Consider the following 16,799-nt stretch of genomic DNA (forward strand, 5'->3'; position numbering starts at 1 on the left):
AAGAACGTGGAGGGAACTGTCCTAGACAACTGGACTGATGCTGACAACAAAATTATTAGATTAGATCAGCCATGTGGAGGAGGAAGAAGATGAGGACAATGAGGAAGAAGTTGTAATCGTAATCTTCAGTATTAGTCTAGTCACTGAACACATATGGAGTCTCAAGTTTCAGGTAACTTTTTTAAAACTGGTAATTAATGCATGTTATAAAAGATCTCAATTACAGAATCTGAGGGTTTGGACAGGGACGAGAACATGACAGGTAACAGTTTCACGAGATGCATTTAACACATAAATAATTTTCATAGAATTACAACATAAGGATTACAAATTTAGTGCTCATTATTTTAATGACTGATGTTTCCATTTATTTGATATCCTGCATCTGTCAAGGTGCGTTTGTGAGGGCACCCTCCTTTCCACATTGGTATCTGCTGGATCCAGCCAAAGCTTCACTGGCAGTAATTATCCATCACTTGAATCTACTACTTACGTATAATCATACCATGGAGATGGTTACAGCATCAGTGTTAATCACATACCTGTGCTCATTTTCAGACTCTGGACAAGTCAAATCCAGCCAGGTCTCACCAGGTGGAGGGGACTGCATCCAGGGACAGATCCAAAGGCAGTAAGGAACCATCACTTAGCCAGTAACCAGTTACCTCCAATCCCAAATCATTTAATCAACCACATTTGTATGTGAATCCAGTTGAATATCAGAACATGTTTTGTATGTTCTTGTGAGGTTTCAGTGAGGATCTGTACCCACACAGCTGAACACAGAGGAGTGATGAGAAATATTTTTTATTTTGAGTGGAGTTGGGCAGGCAGGTGTGACAGACAGGCAGGAATCTCCTGAGGTGAGCTGATGAACCGAAATCCAAACTGACGAGACAAGATTTCCAGAGTGATTAGAATGATCAAAAACTTGTCTGAGTTAAGCCAAAAATTCATCAAAAGAAAGCAGTTACTGGTCTGTGGGGATTGAATGCCTCAGCCCATACCAGTGCTTTTCCCCTTAGTAAGCCCTAAACGTATTGTACCTTAGACCTGTCAGAATCCAAAGTGAGAGGCCATTGCTGAAACACCATGTCACACTGAAGAAGAAATCTTCTGCATTCATCCAGTTCTCCGGAGAAGAGCTCTGGGATTGTAGTGTAGAAGTCTCGCAGTGGAGAAAGAGGTGGCGCAGGTTCAGGAGCTGGGTTCTGGCTGGGAGAAGCTGAGGCAGAGTGAACAGAAGTTAGAGCAGAAACTTGACGGCAAATTTGGTTTACCATAAACTGGTTGTTGTCGAAGAGAGTCCGGAGTAACTGCTCGTGTTAGCCGAGGAGGGCACCTTGACTGGAAATGGCTTTGTGGAGCAACGTTGGATCGGAAGCTGTGTCTGCGGGGTCCATTGTGGCCAGATCGTTCAGTGAGGTTTCAGTGAGGATCTGGACCCACAAAGCAGAAAACAGAGGACTAATGAAATATATTTATTTTATTTTAAATATCGTTGGGAGTAGTGGAGTTGGGCAGGCAGGTGTGACAGGCAGGCAGTAAATCTTCTGATGTGAGCTAGGGAACTGAAATCCAAACAGACGAGACGAGATGGGGATGAGCTTGGCAGGCAGCAGGGTGGCAGAAGAATGGTCCTAGGGCACAGGAATACAGGGTAATGAGCAGTTCAATAGAGCAAAAAAGGCAAAGTCTGGCTGTAGCGTACGATGAGTCGGAATGATCGGGCGATGAGTGAAGAGTTGAACCGGGCGTTATACTGCATGTGGTTGTGGAGTTGATTGTGTGATGAACAGCATGTGTGGATGGAGACTGGGAGCAGGATCTAGGAAGGGTTAGGGATGAACACACACACACACACACACACACACACACACACACACACACACACACAAATAGAAAACAACCACAAGAGGGAAGGGAACACAGTGGATAACGTAAGGAAAACAGGGAAAGAAAAGGACCACAAGGTCCTAATCTTAACAGTTCTGTATGTCCTCTGTATTTCCATTAACCTGTATCCAGCTGGAAATTAAATCATAGTTTTGTTTTTCAGACTCTGGACATTCACATCTAAAGAGCCAGCCAGTCGAGGAATGCTTAGTTCAGTCACCAGTCCAGCCCCAGTCACCAGTCCAGCCCCAGTCACCAGTCCAGCCACAGCGAACAGTCCAGCCACAGTCATCAGCCCAACCACAGTGATCAGCCAAGCCCCAGTGACCAGTCCAGCTGCAGCGATGGATCCCAACACAGTAACTGGAACCTACCCAGTAAGCTACCCAGGCATAGTGTTCTGCTTTGGCCAAGAGCTGCAAGAGCACAACATAAACAACAGAAAAGCAGAGCAAAAAAAGTGAAGAATTTATTGCTTGTTATTTACAGTGACGTGAGCATTATTTACAATGAATGAAGCTTGACTTCAGGATGAAACAAAGGCCAAAATAACAAGCAAAACCCAAGCAAGCTTCCAGACTAGTGTGCTGCCAAAACCCTGTACAAGCAAAAGAAAAAAGAAAACGCATCAACTAAGCTGAACAAAAAAAAAAACATGTCTGACCTATTTACCAACTGTACACTGTAACATTAGCATTAAAGCTAATGGCAGGCTAACACAAAGGCAGATTAGGCACCAATAGGATAAAAAATAAGCTTTCTCCTAGACTTCTGGTGCCCCGACCTGAACACACTGAGCAGGGTTAGCTGATACAGGGATAGGAGGCAGGTTCTGTACATCTGGACTCTCTCACTGATGGACTGTCAGGACTGGAGGGTCTGTTTAGATGTTCTGCTGGTCACCCAAGGCTGTCTTGTGTTGCTTTAACCCTTTGAAACCTGAGGAACCTTTTAAAACATCAGCCCTGTTTGAAAACAACCTCCTAAAACCTTCAAAGAATTATCAATGTTCACTAAAAGAAATACAAGTTTTTCTCAGCCCCTGAAGCAGATAAAAAAATGAAATAAAAACCATTTGAAAGTTTAGACCTTTGTCCTAAAATTCATCAACACTTGACAGCTCCTTAACAGCACACACTACCTACAGACCTTTCTCTTCTCAGAGAGCTTTAGAGCCACTATGAATTCATGTTTGTCCAACAATGCATTTATTGGGAGTCCCTCTCTTTTAGCACGAACAGTCCAGTCCATGGTTCTTTGTGTCCTTGAATGATACACCCCTGAGTAGAAGTTATCCATGAAAATGCACAGATCAGATCCATAATAGGGTCTGGCTAGATTCATGACAACATGGTGAGCTTCTTCATCACACCATCTATGTGTCTCTTGCTCTGATAACTTGAGGAGAAACTGACCATGTATGTCTCATGCATGGAACCAGAGGAAATGTGACACAATAAAATGGATTGTCAGTCAGATACCTCCTCTTCTCTTCTACTGCTGCTGTGCTCAACCCGTCCCAGGTGGCATCCACATTTTTAACTCAATCACTGTGCCCTCCTCCAGAAAGGTCTGGACCTCATCATCCTTCATTTAAAAAAGATGATGCATTCATGTTCAACAATGTGGGAAAATGAGGCTGATTGTGAATGTGTCTCTGACATAATGATGGAGAATTGATGTCAGGTATCTGGTGACGTTTAGAGACATTGGTCCAAATCTTGATGTTGCTCATGAATGTGGAGTCATCAGTAGTAATAGTATGGCACCTTTGCCTGTGCATGTGAAACCCACCCACAGACCGACAACCCCCCCCCCTTTTTCCTGTTAATTGTTTGATTGTAGATGAAATACTGTAGCTATTTTGTGTTGGTTTTACCTCTATTTTTTGTTCTGCATAGGATGCGGTGTAGGAGTAAAAATAAGGGTTAGCTGATGTTTGTTCGTGTGAAGGTGTATTTTTTAAGATTTAGGGAGAATTTTTTTTTTTTATCAGTTTACTGTTTTATTTGGTTACGTCACTACCTCACCCTGTCCTAGTGCATGTAAGACTGTATATAATCAGCTGTTTTTTTTAGATTTAACGATTTGTTTCAACGCCATTGTAGTACTTTTTTGGCTTTTAACTTGCCAGCAACCCTTTATGAATTTTTTTGCCTTGGTACTTTTTTCGGACCTTTGCATCAATGGCTCTCCTGAACTGCAACTATCCTATCAGCCTTACTCTATTTTATTAATCCAGTAATTGGTTTCGCGGCCGAGTGTGAAACGGCTGGGATGAAAATCAGCACCTCCAAGTCTGAGGCCATGGTTCTCAGCCGGAAACGGGTGGATTGCCCGCTTCAGGTCGGGGGGGGAGGCTTTGACTCAGGTGGAGGAGTTTAAGTATCTCGGGATCTTGTTCACGAGTGAGGGTAGGATGGAGCGGGAGATCGACAGGCGGATTGGGGCGGCGTCAGCAGTGATGCGGACGCTGAATCGGTCCGTTGTGGGGAAGAGGGAGCTAAGCCGGAAGGCGAAGCTCTCAATTTTCCGGTCGATCTACGTTCCGATCCTCACCTATGGTCATGAGCTTTGGGTAATGACCGAAAGAACGAGATCGCGAGTACAAGCGGCCGAAATGAGTTTCCTCCGCAGGGTGGCCGGGCTCAGTCGAGAGGAGCCAGTTGAGGTGGTTCGGGCATCTGGTGAGGATGCCTCCTGGACGCCTCCCTGGGGAGGTGTTTCGGGCATGTCCCACCGGGAGGAGACCTCGAGGTCGACCAAGGACAGGAGGGATTATATCTCTCGGCTGGCCTTGGAACGCCTCGGGATTCTCCCGGAGGAACTGGTGGAAGTGGCTGGGGAGAGGGCTGTCTGGACCTCTCTGTTGAGGCTGCTGCCCCTGCGACCCGGATCCGGATAAGCGGGAGACGACGAGACGAGACGAGACAGTAATTGGTTTTTTGTGTCACATTTTTTAAAGGTATTATCTATTAGGTGACATTTGGATGCATAACAAGTGATGCATCCACATCAAGCGATGTGATATTGAAAACATTATTAACATTAAATATTTAGTTGTTTTTTCTATATTTTTCTGAGAAAGTGTTTCCCCTCAGTAAACCTAAAGTAGGCCTAATCCCCCAATAAAGTGAAATTCTGTATGTTGCTTTATCATTATAATTAAACTCTTTGTGTGTCCAATTTTTTAGAAGTAGATTTCCAACCAAGCGAGCCTACAAGAATAAAAAGAACGTTGTCTCTGAAAGGGATTAGAGCCTGCTGGTTGGAAAGCCAGAAAAGGTGTGAGAAAGCTGCTAAAACAAGAAGGGATACAAGGTATGTATAACATTTTTAAAAAGTCTAGTTGAATTGTTTTTGCTGCCTTTTTTTTTGTATTGATGGATGATTTTTTCTAACTTTTCATAGGTCTGAGAGAGGCATGTTACGGCCGTTAGCACAAGTGCATGAATCGGCTACTGTATCCCCTGGCAAGGCGGTGGACAAGACAGCTCAAGCTGTTGAAGCCTTCAAAGGGAGCTGGATAGGGCAACATGGGCGCATGTGGAGTTGGAGACAGTCTGCTAGGTACTGTCAAATCATTTTTTCAGGTGACACATTTACAGCTCGGGGATACACTGAATTTGTTTGATGAGACTGTACAGGTACAGGCAAACAGTGGTATTCTCCATACAGTGCCCACGTGTCTTAGGGAGGGGGATACAGACACCCTATATCAGGGGTGTCAAACTCATTTTAGGTCAGGGGCCACATGGAGGAAAATCTATTCCCAAGTGGGCCGGGCCGGCAAAATCATGGCATAATAACTTAAAAATAACAGCAACTTCAGATTTGTTTCCTTTTGTTTTATTACAAAGTCTACAATTTCAAGAACACAATGCCTCAGTGACTGGAACTTAGACTTTGTCTCAGTGTAACTACAAATGCATACAACTTTAAGTCACAGCCTATGTGGGATTGAACAAAATACTCCTCTAGGTATTGAATACCGCATTTATCATTTCCACATCTTAATCCTGAGCTAACTCACCACACCATACAAACTGAGGTAGAAACTATTCAAGAGGGTTGAGTTACTCCCTGCCTTGTAGGCTACTCTATTTATTGATAGAAAAATAAAAGCTGTGCATGATGCATGAACAATGCATGAACAATTTCAACAAACCAAACTTATGAACTGAAGTAACTGACATTATTACAGTAAATCACACACTGTTCACTTTCTTTAAATTTCCAAAGAACTATATCAGGCTTCATAAAGTGTCTCATGCCGCATTTTAAGTGGGGTTACCCACTGTTTATTGTACTCCTGAAACCTGGCATCTTTTAGCTTTCACAAGTGCATCAATATCAGATGTCACATCCTGAGTGGCAGCCAATTTCAGGATGTCATTCAAGTGCTTGTGCGTGAGCCTTGAGCGCAGCTTGGTTTTATTGATGCTCATTACTGAGAAAACTTGCTCACAAAGATATGTGATTCCAAACATGCACAACACTTTTGCAGCAAGGGCTGTCAAGTTGGGGTAACCTGGCAAGAGATGATGGTAAAATGTGTCCAAGCCAGCTGTGGGAAATTTGCCCTTCAAATCTGAGTCACATTGCAAATCTATTATTTCTAGTTGGATATTGACGGGCAGATCAGAGGCATTCACCATGAATGGCGAGCAAAAATCTTTGAAGTCTTTCTCCAGTTCACCAAAAATCTGAAAGCGTTGCTCAAACTCCTGCACTAGTCTCGTTATTTTATCTTTGAACCGCTTCATGTCTGCGGCACGTTGGGTCGTGAACACATCTTTCAGACAAGGAAAGTGAGCAGCATCACCACCCGCGAGTTGTGTCTCCCACAATGACAGCTTCAACTTGAACGCGCATATGCTGTCATAGTACTGCGTGACAACTTTGGTGCGCCCTTGCAGCATTTTATTCAAGTTATTCAGATGCTCTGTAACATCCACCATAAATGCAAGATCCTGCATCCATTCTGTGGACTGAAATTCTAAGACTGGCTTGCCCTTTTTTTCCACGAACTGTTTGATTTCCTCGCGTAAATCAAAGAAGCGCCTCAGGACAGCACCTCGGCTTAACCATCTTACCTCGGTGTGGTATGGCAGGCCATAGTTGTGGTCTTTTTCTCTGAGAGGGCTGTCAAACTGGCGGTGATTCAGGCCTCTGGATCGGATGAAATTCACGGTTCGGACGACCACCTCCATGACATTATCCATCTTCAATGATTTGCAACACAATGCCTCCTGATGCAAAATACAATGAAAAGTCCAAAATTCAAGTCCTCCATTTGAAGTCTGCACCTTCTCCCTGAATTTTGTGACAACACCTGCTTTTTCCCCAGTCATTGAAGGCGCACCATCTGTTGCCAGGCTGACAGCGCGGGACCAGTCCACTCCGACCCTGTCCAGTGTTCTGACGAGGGCGGTGAAAATATCAGCTGCTGTTGTGGTGTCCGTCATTGGCACCAACTCCACGAACTCCTCGGTGACGGTCAAAGTGTCATCAACTCCGCGGATGAATATGGCCAGTTGTGCAACATCTGTAATGTCCGTGCTTTCATCAATTGCAACTGAAAACGCAATAAATGACTTTACTTTGCGCTTCAATTGGCTGTCCAAATCCTCTGAAAGATCAGAAATCCTGTCTGCAACTGTGTTTCTTGTCAGGCTGATATTTGCAAAAGCCTGACGCTTTCCCGGTCCCCAGGCCTTAGTGTTTTATGTTTGTCTTGTCATTTCCTGTTTTATTTTGGTAGTTTCCCTCTTGTGTCTTTACTTCCTCCTGGGTGATTACCTGCTTTTTCCCTAATGTGTGTCACCTGTGTCTCGTTATCCCCACAGTATTTATGCCCGGTTTGTCCCTTTTCACTTTGCCAGTTTGTTTTCTTCCATAGTGAGTGACTTACCAGCGTTATCCTGATTGCTACCTTGAGAGAGACCTTTTTTTGTGACCCGTTTCCTGAGACCTGCCTGTTCCCTGTCGGTACCTTTGCCTTGTCCTGCCTGCCTGTGTTTTGACCCTGCCCACCTGACCAGGTCTCTGCTCTTTCCCACTGGATCCATCACCTGTCTCCATTGGGCTTGCCAGTCTGTTTTTGGAACGCTGTTGTTGGTTTTTTATTGAGTTGTACAATAAACTGCCTGATTGTCAACTGCCTCTCGGATCGTGCTTTTGGGTTCTACCTTGTGTCCCGAGCCTGACAGTGAACACACCAAACACACAGGTTTCCCATTCACTTCTGTGAATAAATAGGACGATGACCATTTTTCTTGGAAAACTCTGCACTCTGTGTCCACTTTTCTCTTTTTTGACAGAGACATTTTGGGCCACTGAAAGCGCGGTAGAAGACGTAATAGGCAGAACGACAAGGCAGCTCCGGGCTAGCTGTTAGGTATAAGCCTACTTGCTCGGCCAGGTATAAACAGTTTGCTTGCATAACAGAATTGCTAGTGCGTCATCCAGTGGACACATTTAGAACAGCAGTTTCTTTCATTGAAAAATTGCAGCCATTTTTATACTTTGGAAATCATCTCACGGGCCGGATTAACCCTGGTAATATTTGAGGATAATACTAGGGTTAATCCGGCACATTTTACCCTTGGGGTCAATCTGACCAGAGGGATATTTGCCTCCAGAAAATTATTTACAGAAAATTGTTGACCAAGTTTTTGTGTCAGGGACTTTGTTTATTTGTTTAATACATAAATAACCCCTTGATCATGAAACCCATCAGTGAGTTGACCCTTCCTCTAGCGCCACCATCAGGCAAAACTTTTAAATTAGAATTAATTTATCTTGAAAAGATTTCATACAAATCTTCTCAAATTTACTGACAACATTAATGACCACAAGAGTATGAACCCTGTTGGTGACCTTCCCTGTAGCGCCACCATCAGGTCAAACTTTCAGTTTTAGAGTTAGTGTATCTTGAAAATCTTTCATCCAAATCTTTTCTAATTTGGGGTGCACATTCATGACTCACAGAATGAACCATATTGATTGATGTTGGTAAGCCCCCCTTTCCTCTCATAAACATATTTATTTACTTATTTTTATCTCCTTTTCTTGTAACATATTTGTGGTTAGTCACTATGAAGTCATACTCACCCCTCCTCTTTTGTTATCTGCACTTGGTACTGGCAGTGGCAGAGTTACCGTGTATTGTGTAGTAATGTAGTTGATTACATGACGTTAGTGTTTTGGGAAAATCAAACGGCTGCTGCTGTAGTTTGCAGACTATCTTGCAACTTTATGTATGTTTGTAGAAATGTCAGTGCTATTAATTCAGTGTATTGTCAGTGATGTAGGTTGTAAGGTTAGTATTATCAGCACAGTACAAAGTTATCAGTTTATTTTATGAATTGCTGCATTTAGTTTTATCTGAATATGCTAATTTTTCCATGGTAACATTTCAGTACAGTCTAATAGTGTCTGTTACATGTCAGTTCTGCAGTCAGTTAGGAGACTGCATGTTGTGACACCTGTACTAGTGAATGTGCTTGTTTTGAGAGTAGAGTCATACCAGAGTAAAGTTTGTTTGGCACATTTCCTACACAGGCTGTACTGGTACAGTTAAAAAACAAAAGGTCAACTGTTAAATAGGTCTGCAGTAAGTCAGTTAAACTGTGACAGTTAAACTGATCAGATTTCTTTCTGTATCTTTACTGAAGTCATCATCTTTTCCATGAGATGTCGACAATGAGGCCACAGAGAGTGAAAATTAAACCTACAGAAGAGGCAGCATATTTTTCGTCCCAGGGAAAGGACAAGAATGGATTCAGTATAAAATATATTAATTCATTCAAAGGTGAGTTGCCAAGGTATTTAAGATTCTTTAGCACAGACCTACTTTTAATTATTCTTTTAATTGCATCACTACCTAACACAGTCTTCTTCTTTTTCTGTCTTCTTTGTTCTGTTAGGTCGAGGATTGTTTAGTTGCTGCCACTTTAAGAAAGGAGACTTCCTTCTCGAATATAGAGGGGATGTCATAAGCAAACAGGAACATGAAAACATGCTGAGATTGTACCATGATGCCCTGAAGGTTTTCATGTTTGAATTTCGTTACAATGGAAAACAGTTATGGTATATGCATTGCCATACTAATTCAATGTTAGTAGTAGCAGTAGTGGTAATGTATTTATTCATTCAACATAGTGTGCTTCTGTCATGATACTTTCACTATACTTCCCTATTTTTTGTCATTTCAGTGTTGACGCAGCCAAAGAGGATGATTCCCTAGGGAGACTCGTCAACGATGATCATGTAAGCCCAAACAGCAGAATGAGGACCATCACTGTGGGTAGACAGCCTCATCTCTGTTTATTTGCAATCAAGGACATCGGGCCAGGGGAAGAGATAACCTACAACTATGGAGACTCTGACTGGCCATGGAGATTACAGGTACAGACAAGAATTTATTTCACAAAGAGCTAACAGGTTGCAGTGTGAACCTACTATAATGCAGTCACAGTATGTTCACACGTAAAACAAAACGTACTCTGTGTAGAGTAATGTTGAATAGAGCTTTGTTCAGTCTCTGAGTGTGTTTACATGGACATGAGTATCCCGGGGTCTGTTCCAGAAAGCAGGTTTAGTGAAACATCTGAGTTTGTTCACCCTGAGATGAGGGAAACACTGGGTTTACAGTTCCAGAATGAGATGTAACTTAAACTCTGGGCCAGTTACAGCAGTAACTGACTCTGTGGAGGTAACCTGGCTGTTGGCACGCTTTCTTCATCACATTCTGAGTTTCTGAAAACCTGATCAAAAACCTGATAATAACCATAATACTTGCTCATCAGTACTATTTGGTAGAAGAAAATAAATGATTTTTAAATGATTTTGTGAAGGTGCGTGTTTCATACTGATCTATAAAATAAAAATTGGAGTTCAATATTTAAGCCCTGGCATTCTCCTGTATAGATAATTGTGTTGCTAACTCACTATATGTCAATAGGTACAGTCTTGTTGTGTCTTGCTGGTTATTTAATGATATTGTTTCTCTTTCTCTACATAAGATTTCAACTGGTGAAGATCCTCAACATGCCGTCGTGGCATCTGACAGCATCAAAGATGTTCAACAGGTGATACAATTTCCATTGAATGTTGATATTGACTTAAGATTGTTTTCAGGGATTGATTTCCTCTTTTAGTATGTAGTGGTCCAGTATATGTACTATGAGGACTGTGTAAATGTTACACATACACAGTCCTCAGTTTGTATGTACTGGTCAGGTTTATGCACTGTGAGGACACCGTATGGATACTGTTAAGTGTTTATTGGTGTCTATACCAAGATGAATGTTCACCCTCACTGTCACCATTACACTACATTACTATACTATCTACAATTTCCTCAGTGCATAATTGTATTGTTATCTCTCAAGTTATCAGTAGGTAATCTTTTGTGCTAACATGAATGTCACTGTGCTGTACTGACTGGTGATTTCTATGAAATGCTGTTCAAATGTTTTTCTGTTTTATATACAGTATTCTTGATGTCCTATCATTCTACTGTACAGATAATTGTGTTAACTCACTATATGTCAACAGGCACAGTTGTGTTGTGTCTTGCTGGTTATTTAATGATATTGTTTCTCTTTCTCTACATAAGATTTCAACTGGTGAAGATCCTCAACATGCCGTCGTGGCATCTGACTGCATCAAAGATGTTCAACAGGTGATACAATTTCCACTGAATGTTGATATTGACTTAAGATTGTTTTCAGAATTAAAGATGATCTGCTGGTGCGTGTCCCAACACTAAATCCATCAGTGTGTGTTTACTCATCTTGCCTTTTTCAATTTAAACATTTGGTCAAATAATTGTTCTTCACATACACATTCAACTTGAAATTGCCATCACTTTTCTGATCCCCCTTATAATATAATTACATATATATATATATATATCTTAAAGCTACTTGCTGTACATTCTCTGAAGACACTGATAATTCATTGACATTTCATTGGAGTTGTAGATTTATAAGTTAAGTGTCATAAGAGTTAAATATTGACACCAGAGTTTTGGTTGATACTGACATTGATTTTGTTTATATTTTGCTTTTGCAGGGTGTAACAAGGGCAAAAAGCCCAGGAGGGAAACCAAAACGCATGAACGCCTGGGTAAATTACACAAATACACAAGTACATTATACAGTATATACTGCTTTATTGTGGTAACATAAGTGGAGGTGAAATTATCCCTAGAAACTGAATAACACTTTAGTATGTAAGTTGAATGACTCAAATATTATACATGCTAGCACACTGGTTGGACTAGTAGGACATTTTAAGTGAAACGCAACAATCATTAATGCTGGTAGCTGTACCTCTGCCATTCTGCTATGACAGGTTAAAATACCTCTTGTGAAAAGACTCATTTCATTGAGCTATACTATACAATCTACAGGAGGGAAAAGAGCCTTGCAACCTGTTGAGGAACCTCCAGATGCTTCAGACGGTATGACCCTCTATCTCAGTCCACTAGCATTCATTTATTGTTTAATTCACTGCATGTTGGCCAGTCAATGCTACTGAATGTTGTGTGTTTCTTTTCCTAACCTTCCTTTATATTCCCTTCCTTGCACTTTTGCGTTTTATCTCTATCACCAGCATTGAGAATCTGAATATTGTAATACATTTTCAGTATTTATGAAATTGGTGGAAGATTTGTGATCTCCTATTTTGTGATGTTTGGATATCTTCTATGTTACAGGACAATGCACTGAAGTTACTGAAAAAATCACTTGAAATTAGAGATGCTACCGTCTCAATTTTTAGTGCACTGGCAAGTGGTAGTGTGGCATTATCATAGATATCAGTACAGTCATTCTGTTAACTGAAATGACTTTATCTTAGCGGGTTGCTTCGTTATTGTTCTGCACTGTTCATTTGCTCCAGTGAGTAGACATTGATGCTTAAATCTACTGCTGATGCTAATGAATTACCTTCTACTTGTGCTTCACAAAAGAAACAGTAGTGTTAAAGCACTGGTAAGATTTTATTGTGAAACTACAACTACAAATTTTGCAGATATTGTGATTTGGGATACCAGATTCGGCATCTAGAGAGGAAACCATTAGATCAGTGCAGCCGTACTTAACATAACAAATGTGCAGAAAATGAATTGTTGACCCAAGAGTTTGGTTTTCCATTTACAATCTGTGTTTTTTTTGTTTGTTTTTTTAATAATGTTTCTCAACAATGCTGATGAAGAGCATGATCCCAGGAGGAAACCAAAACATCAATGTTCTCCAGCTGAGGTTGCGGCAGTGATGCGACATTTCAAAGATTGCATCAAGAAGGGGAAACTAGCAACAAAGATTCAGTGTCGGCAGTGCAAGACTGCTGAGCATCCTGCTCTAGCCAATCGCACTGTTCAAAACATAAGAGACTTTGTGAGAAATCGTGGCATATCCCTTAGGAAGAAGAGTGACAAGTGAACAGCCACCATTCTTGTTTTCAGTTATTGAGTTTAGTAATGTATTTGTTGCAGCGTCATACTGTTTGGAGAAGTTGAACAGCTGCCTTTGAGGTGTTGCTCTGGGTGAGTGAATCACTGCTATATTCAAGGGTTTGATACAGCAGCACTTGTGACATTAAGATTAGGAAGAAGAGTCACAAGTGAACAGCCACCATTCTTGTTTTCAGTTAGTGAGTTCAGTAATGTATTTGTTGCAGAGTCATACTGTTTGGAGTAGTTGAACAGCTGCCTTTGAGGTGTTGCTCTAGGTGAGTGAATCATTGGTATATTCAAGAATTTGATACAGCAGCACTCATGACATTAAAATTGGGTTCTTGCTCACAGACTTCTGTGTCTGGATTAATGTCCTTATCATCTATCAAGGTTTTACTTGATGTATTACTGATCAGTTCACATAAAAAGCATTGTGTTTTAGTAACATGCCAGTCTGAGCCCTTCGTTATAAAATGGCCTTCACAGATAATTCATTTTATTGCACATTGCCTTTATTTTAGTGGTTGTGTTAAGCCATGTCCCATTAACTCATGTTAGACCCTTCAAATCACCTCAGTGACAGTGTTTGTGTGTTGTATAGCTCCTGTCCTCACAAATTAAATAGTCCTTATAATTGTCATATGTGTCATGGGCGGGGCTTCAGCACCTCATTATCTATGTCCTCCTAATTAAGCATGTTGTCAGGTTGTTACATTTTGAGTTGTGTTGTGTGTATTCAATATTTGAAGTGAAATTTGTGTTATATGCCTCAAAAAAGATTTTTTGATCTTTACCCCATCTTTGTGAAGCAAGTGGAAAGGGGTGTCCCTCTAATACACCAAAAAAAAGGGTTTGGAAAAATTGACCTCGTAGTACACAGAAACCCGTATAGGTGTGTGTGTGTGTGTGTGTGTGTGTCCCATTATGTATCAACGCAAAAGTATCAACTCTGCATCTGCAGGTGTGGGGATGTTAGGTCACACACACACACACAGACAGACAAGTTTTACACAGCTATAACAGCTTGGGGTCAAATTGACCCAAGAGGAACACCAATGCGTGCAATATGCATTCAGCACATTGAAAAAATATCATCATGATAATTTTATGCTTAATCAGTTGTCCCCATCAAATTAGGAAAAGTCATGAAATATGGAGCAAAAAAAAAAGCTAACTATTGTTTTTGAATGATAAACATTGAATGGGGTCAAATTGACCTCAAGGATAATAGGAGGGTTAAACCCGTTTGCGGGCCTGATTCGGCCCGCGGGCCGTAAGTTTGACACCCCTGCCCTATATGATCAGCCAGAGTTAAAAAACTCAGAAGAGTTGCCTGATTTAAGCACTCTTTATGGCCTATGTTTAGAGCTAAGTAAAAAGAGAAGATACACAACTTCAGGGTCACCAGAGCGTAGCCGCTCAGCCATAGTGTGACAATATAAACAGTCAATTCAGGAAATTGGAGAGCACTTTGATCGACCATATAGATAACTGTTTTAGACAACTAGAGAACTCTTTGCGTGACTACGTAGATAACAAATTCAAACAATTGGAGACCTCTTCATTCAACAAAATCCAGGCCCAAAGTGGAAAAACAACAGACTTACACAGAAAAAACAATTAAGAGTCACGAAATTATAATCAGTCTTATGTGCAGGCTTTCAAATCAGTTTCAGCAGGTCTGGTGTTCTCAGTTGTCATCGTTGTTGTGTCATAGAGGTCATTTATTGGCTGAAAAAATTTTCAAACACAGTGATGTGTCCTGCTGGGGTAGCAATAGTGATTTCCCTGATACTACCCAAGGTTGGCATGCTAAAATTAACCGTTATGCATTGAAGCATTTTTATCCACCAGGGTCTGACATGTCATTTGACCATGCATCCTTTTGTCGACGGCTTGATTCACAACACAGAAGACTTAATATACTATTAGATCAAAGGGCTGCACCTGTTGCTGCTGCTAATGAATTTGAAATTCCACTTGTTTCTGCAATGTCTGAAAGAGCCGCTGCTGCTGTGTCTGATGGTCACATTCCATATGATTTTATGACAGACCCCTACCCAGGTGTTGAGGATCACAGGCCGTATGATTGTATGCTAGATTCTGACCTAGGTGTTGACCCCACAGTGACTGATTGGTTCCAGATGCTAGATCCTGACCAAGCTTTTGCTACAGTTCCTGCTTCTGAGTCTGGTGGGGGTCACATGCAAATAGGGGGAGCCCTAGAGGGTGACCAGGACGTGGTTAATAGATGTTTAGTGCAGTGTGGGGAGGGGGGATCTGCAGGATGTGAGAGAGGTCAGATACAGGTCAGGGACATACCTGCTTTAAACTCTTCCAAATTGCTGCAACGTCTTGATTTCAGAAAGATTGATCTCGCTAACTGAGGTACCTGATAGTCACAGAAAGGCTGTCTGGCGTTATTGAACGTGCGTTAGAGGGTTCACCACCCAGTATTGTTTTAAATGTAGTTGTCATGGTCTCAGTCTGGAGGTTCCAGGGTTTTGATTTTTTGGACTTTCTTGGTTTGGTTTTCTGGGTTTTGGGTTTCTGTTCTGGGTTTTGAGTGTTTCTGGTTTGGGTGTTTCTGGTGGCTAGTTTAGTCTTCCCTGTCTTGTGCTCTGTTTCCCCGTGGATTTCCTGTTTTATTTTGATAGTCATGTCGCCCCAGTGTCTGATTTCTAGTTTTGCTTCCTTTGGTTAATCATCCCTGATGTGTCCCACCTGTGTCTGCTTCCCCACCTGTTCTCCATCGTTAATCAGTTCCGTTCCTTTAAAAAGCCCTTGCTCTGTCTTGTCTTTGTGGTATCATTGTTGGTGGTGAGGTTTGTTTTGTCGGTGGCATCTGCTTATGTATGGACTTTGGTTTTGTTTGAATAAATTCTTTAACACTGGTTCCTCCTCTGCATTTGAGTCTCACACCCTCACCCCTGCCTCATCTGGAGTAGTATTGAGAGGTCCATCCCTGGCCAGTGACGTACAGACTATTTTAAATTCAGACAATGAATATAATGAGGACTTGTTTATGGAAGAAATTTCACATTTTACAAAGCGATGACACCTCCTTGACAGACGACAAATTGGAATCTATTGTTACAGTGGCACAGAATAGAAGCGGCGGTGCATGTCTGAAATTGGGGCATGTGCCATATGAGATTTTAGCAAAGAGAGTGTGTTTTCTGTACAACCCTAACAATAGTGGTGACAACAATCTGTGTTTCTCTCTCTGCCTAGTGCATTTTGCTGATGCTGCCATGCCCCACTCTGAAACACTGGAATATCCTAAACAACTGCACGGGGCTATGGGATATGATCACATGCATAAAGTATCACTCTTTGATGTCACCAAATTTGAGAAACCCCTTGGTGTGAAAATTAGTCTTTCACCACACTGCTGAGTGTAAATGACTGCAGTGTTTCCAAACTACCAAAC

General features: G+C 41.6%; 1 protein-coding gene across 1 annotated transcript in view; it reads right to left on the reverse strand.

Annotated features, from left to right (window-relative positions):
• LOC111648393 (general transcription factor II-I repeat domain-containing protein 2A-like) overlaps nt 1-7,980 on the reverse strand; it is an 8,666-nt gene extending 686 nt beyond the window's left edge. The window contains exons 1-6 of the mRNA XM_023398258.1: nt 7,933-7,980; nt 6,552-7,613; nt 2,271-2,312; nt 1,536-1,640; nt 1,343-1,439; nt 1,047-1,225 (exon numbers count right to left, since the gene is read on the reverse strand). Of these exons, the coding sequence (XP_023254026.1) occupies nt 1,047-1,225; nt 1,343-1,439; nt 1,536-1,640; nt 2,271-2,312; nt 6,552-7,613; nt 7,933-7,980 (1,533 nt within the window). The remainder of the gene's footprint in view (nt 1-1,046; nt 1,226-1,342; nt 1,440-1,535; nt 1,641-2,270; nt 2,313-6,551; nt 7,614-7,932) is intronic.
• Between the last annotated feature and the right edge of the window lie 8,819 nt (nt 7,981-16,799).

Source organism: Seriola lalandi, unplaced genomic scaffold (assembly GCF_002814215.2).
Source record: "Seriola lalandi dorsalis isolate HSWRI2012SDOR001 ecotype SW California unplaced genomic scaffold, Sedor1 jcf7180002054981, whole genome shotgun sequence".
Classification (NCBI taxonomy): Eukaryota; Metazoa; Chordata; class Actinopteri; order Carangiformes; family Carangidae; genus Seriola; species Seriola lalandi.